This window comes from Peromyscus leucopus, chromosome 15, assembly GCF_004664715.2.
Source record: "Peromyscus leucopus breed LL Stock chromosome 15, UCI_PerLeu_2.1, whole genome shotgun sequence".
NCBI classification, from domain to species: domain Eukaryota; kingdom Metazoa; phylum Chordata; class Mammalia; order Rodentia; family Cricetidae; genus Peromyscus; species Peromyscus leucopus.
The window spans coordinates 33,719,981-33,728,320 of NC_051076.1; the positions used below are offsets into that span (position 1 = coordinate 33,719,981).

The window sequence follows — 8,340 nt, forward strand, 5'->3', positions numbered from 1 at the left end:
GTAGGTCCAGTTATCCTCATTTTGTAGATGAAGTATAGGGTTCACAACTTAAACTATGATTTTGGATAACACACTGTCCATAACTTAGTGTTTTGCACATTTGTTATATGTAGATCAATTCCATAGGAATTTATGAAGGGCTTTTTTTGTTATTTTTATTTTGCTGGGTGGTGGGGGTGTATGTGTTCTGAGACAGTTTCTCTGTGTAGCCCTGGCTGTCCTGGTTCTCTCTCTGTAGACCAGGCTGGCCTCAAACTCATAGAGCTCCTCCTACCTCTGCCTTCTGAGTGTTGGGATTAAAGGTGTGCACCACCACCGCCCAGCCTTTGTTGTTATTTTTAAAATTTGTACATATAATATTGGTTGAGATTTTAAATTCTGAAGTCTTCCTTATAACACTCTTCAAAGGCTGGAGAGATGGCTCAGTGGTTAAGAGTCCTTGTTCTTGCAGAGGACCAGGTTTGACTTCTAGCACCCACATGGTGGCTCACAACCATCTATACACTTAAGTTCCTGGAGGTACCTGATGTCCTCTTCTGGCCTCCAAGGGCACCACATACATGCAGGCAACACACACACACACACACACACACACACACACACACACACACACACACACACATCTTAAAAAAAACCCAAATATTCAATCCCTGTGTATGTAGGAAGTGTATGTCAGTAAAAGATATTTTCTGTAGAGAGTCAAAGTTTCAGAACATGTGGCATTAGAACAGAGCCTGTCCCTTGCCTTCAAATCCTTGGTTTTTTCAGTTGCTGGAGGCACTTATGTGTATGTGGGTGTCTATTTTATTGTTGTCTCATTTTTGGCTGCTTAATTTTTATTCTTTGGGCTGTAGTATGGTATAAGAAAAAGCCACTCAAAAGTTGGGCTAACACTAACCTGACTAGATTCATGTCCAGTTTTGAACTTATTAGCTGGCCCAAAGATGATCATATGAGAATATGATTAATAAAAAAATTTAAATGTCTAGTATGTGCCTGACCCATAGTGATATACCCATAGATGGCTGTTTTCTTCTTGTTTAATTAAGTAAATAGATTCTGTAGGACAGGAGCTGTGGAAGACTGCTTCCTTTTAATAAAATAAGCTTTGTGTCCATGCATATTTTTTATAAAAGATTTTTAAAAGCACTTTACAGTAGTTGTCCATGCACTGACTAATATCTTAGCTTTAAAATTTACCAGTTTAGCCGGTGGTGGTGAAGTACGCCTTTAGTCCCAGCACTCGGGAGGCAGAGCCAGGCGGATCTCTGTGAGTTCGAGGCCAGCCTGGGCTACAGAGTGAGTTTCAGGACAGACCCCAAAACTACATGGAGAAACCCTGTCTTGAAAAAACCAAAAAGGAAGAAAAAAAATTTACCAGCAGAGCAATTTCTATGTATATATTTTCTTTGTTTTTGTTTTACCTTTTTGTTGTTTTTTGTTTTGTTTTGTTTGTTTTAATTAATGCTTTTTTAAATTTCTTTTTAAATTTTCTTTTGTGGGGGGGATGCTATAAGTATAAGGAGCAGATATGGAGGGACTGGGAAATGAGTGGGATTGGGGTGCATGAAGTGAAGTTCCCAAAGAGTCAATAAACAAATGGCTAAAAAAATGTTTGGGTGACTGTCAACATAGTGTCATCATGTGTGGCCCACCTAACACATTAGTGCTTTTACAATAACAAACAAACCAGACGGTTTCTAAGTCCATATAGTTGAGAAGGTTACACATATTAGCATCGTTGTGTAACAGTCTCCCCAGGGCTGGCCTTGCATGCAGGAGCCTCCACACCTGGCTTTTCTGTGGATCCTGGGGATTGAACACAGGCTGTCATGCTTTTGCTTCAGGAACTGCATTTCCCGCCCCTAAGACAGGTGCCATTTTAACCGAAGAAAGTATTTTTCCAGTTCCAGATGAGTGTATATATACAGATGCATAGTGATAGCAGGGATCCACACTTACCTTTATGGTAGCTGTAGCTTATCATGCCGATTTTCAGTTGACAGTTTTTTCATCTTCACAACAGAATACTTATATTATGAAAGATGGTCCACTTGGACTCTGATAGGAAGCCGGAGCACCAGTTATCTATAGTGTTGTCAGAATGGAGGCAAAGTCTAATCTCTCAGTGTCTACTAATTACATCTATCTAAATTTAGAACTGTATGCTGTTGCTATGCAGAGAAAATTATAAAAACTTTCTTGCAACTCTAGTGCTTTATATTAAAACTCCCCCATTTAAAATTGTGTATTTCAGGTTGTACCTACAACAGATCATATAGATACAGAGAAATTGAAAGCCAGAGAACAGATTAAATTTTTTGAAGAAGTTCTCCTGTTTGAGGATGAATTACATGATCATGGAGTTTCCAGTCTGAGTGTGAAAATTGTGAGTATTATGATTGTTAAATTGATATCATTCTTCTGTTCTTTTTTTGTTTTTTTTCAAGACAGGGTTTCTCTGTGTAGTTTTTGGTGCCTGTCTTAGATCTCATTCTGTAGTCCAGGCTGGCCTCGAACTTACAGAGATCCGCCTGGCTCTGCCTCCTGAGTGCTGGGATTAAAGGCGTGCGCTACCGCCACCCGGCTTACTCTTCCGTTCTTAACATTGGCTAACATGATGCCATGTAAAATTTCTTTTGTGTCTAGAGCACATCTTAGTGAATAGCCTTTATGAAATTTATGAAAAACGTGGATATATTAGTTTTGTTTTTTTTTTTTTTTTTTTTTTTTTTTTAAATATACTTGCCTGGCTACTTTGTAGGTTATTTGCTTATTATTTAACTTGAATAAATGAAAACTGTGGCTTAATTCTCATGCTTTGAATTAAAAATGATTTTTGTAGGGTCTACAAGTAGCCTGTTGGATTTATTTTACATGTATGAATGTTTTGCTCTCATGCACTACCTGCTTGCCTGGTGCCCTTGGAGGTCAGAAAGGGCATTGGAACTGGAGTTACAGATGGTTGTGCGATGAGGACACTAAAACCATGTGTCCTGCCAAGGGCTGTGAGGCTAGTTGGAGCTAGGACAGAGGACCTACCTCTGCCTAGTTGGTCCCTGATTTGGAATGCTTCAACTTACCATTATTTTGTCTTTATGTTGGTGTGGAAGTGATGAGCATTCATTCTTAACCATATTTTGGATTTTGAATTTTGTCTTTCCCATGTTATCAGTGTGTGGTTTGATACTCTTGATGCTGGACAGTGAACTGCAGTGCCGGGTCAGCAGTGTGACTGGAAATGCCTGGTACTCAGTGTCCTTGCATTGCTGAGCTATGATATCAAATAGGTCAGATCGTTAAGAGCATCTTAGATAGGTATTTTCAGTGTGATGGGCTTTTAGGATGTGTCCATAAACCAGAGAGCATATTTACTGTGGATTGACCTTTCTTCAGTACTTCTCTTTTTTTCTTTTCATAGAGAAATAAGGTATTTAATTTTCATTAACATTTTAATGTACTGTTTTTATCTCCCTAGAGAGTAATGCCTTCCAGCTTTTTTCTGCTATTGCGGTTTTTCTTGAGAATTGATGGGGTGCTTATCAGAATGAATGACACAAGGCTTTACCATGAGGTACTGGCACTCATGTTATGAGTACACTAATTGATATGGAGCCTGCTTATGTTGTTTTATTGTCACTTAGGTTTTGAGATTAAGTAATGATTCTTGTTAAATGGTCATATATTAACCCATAAATTGAGCGTTTTAAGTTTACTGACTACACGTTTTTCAAAGTTCTGGTAATCAAAAATGTTTTATAAAAAACACTTTCTGTGTATGAGTGATGCCTTGACTAAAAATTTTGTATATATTTAACCTGTGTTTAAGGAAGACTGTCCCTTAGCTTGTAACTTTTATTGATAGTATTACTATAGAATGTCCTGATGTTAACGATCCCACTTAAAACATAAAAAACGGCCTCCTAGAGCTTGTATCGCATGCTCACTCGGTAGTTACTCTAAAGGTGGACATCGCTGTCTTCTGTCTGAAGGAGCTTATGCAGGTTTAAACAAGTGTTAAAGGATGAGTTTAAAGTGAGTCATAGGAGTTTTCCAGTAGCTCGAGAACAGCTTGTCTTTTCTGAATATTTAAACTTACTTTATAAAATTATCCTAAAAGGTTCTATTACACAGTAATTTATAAATATTTATCATGTATTTGATCAGAGTTGTGTGCACTTGAACATTCACAGGAACATGAAGGAACTTAATAAATTTGATTCAACTGTTTATATCCATACAGTAGTAGCAGAAAAATAAATTCCCATCAACATTGACGGTAAAGAACTAAATTGAGCTACTTTGGAAAGGTGCCCATCTCAGTGAAGTTCAGTGTGAACTATTTAAGATTTTGTGTTCAGGCTTTGAAATGGGAAAGGCTGTGTTATCAGAAGTAGCTATGATTGATATTTTATTTCTTATTTATTACTGATTTTTTATGGTGAACATTAATTTTTTTCTTGTTTCTAATTAATATAAAAGACTGAAACCTTAAAGGAGTATAATTTTGTAGAGTTTTCTGTGTTGAAAAGTTTTTATCCTAAAAGCAAATTATAATAAATTTTCAATTCATTCTTAGTTTCTTTCTTTCTTTTCTTTTCTTTTCTTTTTTTTTTTTTTTTTTTTTTTTTTTTTTTTTTTTTTTTTTTTTTTCTTCTTTTTCTTTCTTTCTTTTCTTTTCTTTTCTTTTTTTTTGAGACAGAGTCTCTCTCTGTGTCTCTGACTGTCCTAGAATTTATTATTTCTATTTAGACCAGGCTGCCCTCAAACTCAGAGATATCTCCCTGCCTCTGCCTTTCTTGTGCTTGGGTTAAAGGTATTCACCACCATGCCTGGCAAAACGTGGTTCTTTAACCTAACCATAAAAGTCTTAAATGAGAGAAACTGAGTACAAAAGGGTGGATTTCTATTTATTTATTTGTACTGATTGATTGATTAATTAATTAAATTTGGGTTTTTTTGAGACCTGGTTGTCCTGGAACTCACTCTATAGACCAGGCTGGCCCCAAACTCACAGAGATTTGCCTGCCTCTCCCTCCAAAATTCTGGGATTATGGACATGTGCCACCAGGCTTGGCTTCTCCCTAGACTCACCCAGTGTTTTACTGTATAGCTCAGGCTGGCCTTAAACTTCTGGGGTTCTCCTGCCTAAGACTTCCAAGTACTGTGAATACAGGCACACACTACCAAACCTAACTGTCCTCCAGTGCTTTCTTGACACACTAACAGCTGTATAACATTCTGTTTTGGTATCAGGGTTTGTTTGTTTTTTGAGTCAAGGTTTTTCACTATGTAGTTGTTGGCTCTGAGACTTGCTATGAAGACCAGGCTGGCCTTGAACTCACAGAGGTCTACCTGCCTCTGGTAAAGTAAGGAATTTGACAAGATGTTTGTGGGAATAGGAATGAATTTTTAAAAAAAAATTAAACTTTTTTTTTTTTTTTGAACAAAAGGAGCCAGTGAAAAAATAAGATAGCTTACGAAAAAGATTTAATTTAAAACTTGAAGCCTGTAAATATCTCTGTATTTTTATTGTACATAGATACATCCCATCAAAGTACAGCCTCTGTGTGTGTGTGTGTGTGTGTGTGTGTGTGTGTGTGTGTGTGTGTGCATGTGCATGTGAGTGTATGTCAACATGGTAATAATCAAGTCTGCTTGCTTGTGTGTGCCTGGAGTTACTTCTGAAGTTACTGTGTTTATAGGGATAGGAAATAGTATTTCAGAATTCTTGTTGATAATTAAAAACATTTCTCAATGTAGAGCCAAATATTTTCATCACAATTCATGCTTCCCTTACAACCTGTCCTAAAATGTAGACAGTCTGTTTTAAAGGAAGGATTTTTGTAAAATCAATATAAAAATACGTTGTAATTTTTTTTATTTTTAAACATAGGCTGACAAGACCTACATGTTACGAGAATATACATCACGAGAGAGCAAAATTGCTAATTTAATGGTAAATACTTGAATTTTAATGATTCATTTTAAATCTATTATCCGACTAATCCCATTCTCTAAATTGACGTTGTAAGTGTGCTCATCCTCAGGGCCCTGCAGAGTGATCTGTCGAGTGCCTCTCTTCTGAGTTTGTCTCAAGCACCAGGGCATCAGGAGTTGTTCAGTATCTTAGCTGCCATTCACCTTATTTCCACTTCTGTTCTGAAGAAACTGAGACCCGGAGATGCCATGATCTGAGTCCCATAGCTGCAGTTGACGCCACTGGCTGTTCGTCTAACTTAGTACCTTAGTGCCACTCTAGAATTATTTTTAAATACTTTTTTTTCATTTTTTGAGATTGTACTATATAGTTCCATAAACTTTTCCTTTCTGTCCTCCCATGTACCTCCCTCCCCTTACTCTCTCTCTCTTAAATTCATGGTCTCTTTTCTCTCCAGTAGTTGTTGTTGAATGTGTGTGTTTCTTAAATACATAAATACAACCTGCTCTGTCTGTATAATGTTATTTGTGTGTATATATTTTTACACATTTCTTTTTCTTCCAAAAACTGGTCATTCTGGGCCCTGACCTGTGTATTCTGGCATAGTTTTCCTGTATTTTACTCATTGGAATTTGTGAAGTTCTTCCTTAGTACTTGGATTTTGCAGAGTGGCTTAGAAAGTGGTATCTTTCTACAAACTTAGTATTTTTTTAACCTGTGTACTTATTTCTATCTGAATATACAGTACACTTGAGTTAGAATAGTTACTCAGTTTCTGTCATAGAATATGAACTGGGCACTAACTCAAGACTTGTCTTTCAAGTTACTCAAGGAACAGGAACCAGGAGGGATCTAGTCAAAATGTGTAAGTCTTTCAGCACTTACAGTAGTGCTGTAAATTACTTAACCCTGAGTTCCTTAAAGGTCATTCAACAACACAGTTGAATAACTCAGTAGTGACAAATCCTTTTATTTGGGAGAGCACTTAATGATGCTCCTTATAGTGTGTGGTGTCCCTGATTTTGAAATTGGCATCCTTTGTGAATGTTTGAACTAGAAGATCTCAGAAATTGTTCAGGCCATAACTTAAGTATTTACTAATACGATTTTGTGTTTTCCCTAGCATGTTCCACCTTCCCTCTTCACGGAACCTAACGAAATATCACAATATTTACCAATCAAGGAGGCAGTTTGTGAGAAGCTAGTATTTCCAGAAAGGATTGATCCTAACCCTGCGGACTCACAAAAGACACCCTCGGAATAGAATGTGACACAGCATACTCTCCATGTGGAACCTGACGGACACCTTGGCTATCTGTAGGGATAGTTTTATTATGAGAATTAATTTCCTTGCTTATGCTCAGATTTTCTGTAGCCTTAAAGGAAAATAAAAGATCGTTTCAGGCAGGTTCCACTCAACTCCCATTTATACTGTCTGTCTTCAAATTTCTACTGGAGATATATGCTCTGGAGCTAAATTTGGATTCCTAAATTATCACAGATTGTGACCTCAGCAGCAGTGATGTGTATGTGTCTCAGGAGGCGGACATGATCTGCATCCATCATGAAGCATCATCTTCTCCTGTGAAGAGGCTGAATTGTAAATTCCATCACTGAGTTCCGATGCCTGTGACTTCATAGGATTCTGACTGCATGTTGATGTACTGTATTGGCTCTTGGCTTTGGGCTTTCTGGTGTTTATTCGCACTTCTGGAGAGTTGTGACGTGTCACCTAGGAAATTAATCTTGTATTCGTTAGTTTGAGTTTCTGGGCAACATCATATTGTGTGTGTTTGTACACACATGTATTTTTAAAACTCTTCATTTAAATGTCTTTGTCTCTGAGTAGTGTTAGATACTTATTTTGATAATTCATTGTTAAAATTGTGGAGAATTAAAAGAATTGACTTTTTTTTTTAAAGAAACAAAAAAAGTGGGTGGTGGGAAAGATGAATGTACTTCTGAAGATTTTATTTTAGTGTATTCTGGTGAGGAATACCAAGAGAATGTGTCTTTGGCCATTTCTAAATATGACATATACCATTTTATATTTATTTGTCCAAGTGTCTTTTGTAAGAGGAGAATAAATAATAAGGAATTACGGATTCATATTTTGCTATTTATTTCAGCTTTCCTTGAGCTTAATTGAAGAGTGACTTAGGATCTCTTTTCATTCACTCCTTATGTTTTGAGCTGTCGATAGTGCAGATTACAAATGGAAATTGGTAGGCAGTTATGAACATGATCCCCTAGTTTACCTCTGAGCTCTTACCCTCTTCTCTCTGTTCTTTATATTCTGTGGGCAGTTTAAGAGGTCAGAAAACATCCCATTCAATTCTGAGTGCTGTGTTGTCTGTGGTATAGGGCATACATAATGAAGGCATACAACACAGTTGGTC

General features: G+C 37.0%; 1 protein-coding gene across 1 annotated transcript in view; it reads left to right on the plus strand.

Moving 5' to 3' along the window:
• Window positions 1-8,050, plus strand: part of Tiprl (TOR signaling pathway regulator) — a 29,998-nt gene extending 21,948 nt beyond the window's left edge. Inside the window, exons 4-7 of the mRNA XM_028864392.2 lie at window positions 2,258-2,389; window positions 3,479-3,574; window positions 5,897-5,959; window positions 7,065-8,050. Coding sequence (XP_028720225.1) covers window positions 2,258-2,389; window positions 3,479-3,574; window positions 5,897-5,959; window positions 7,065-7,205 — 432 coding nt within the window. The 3' untranslated portion in view covers window positions 7,206-8,050. The remainder of the gene's footprint in view (window positions 1-2,257; window positions 2,390-3,478; window positions 3,575-5,896; window positions 5,960-7,064) is intronic.
• The last annotated feature ends 290 nt before the right edge of the window (window positions 8,051-8,340 follow it).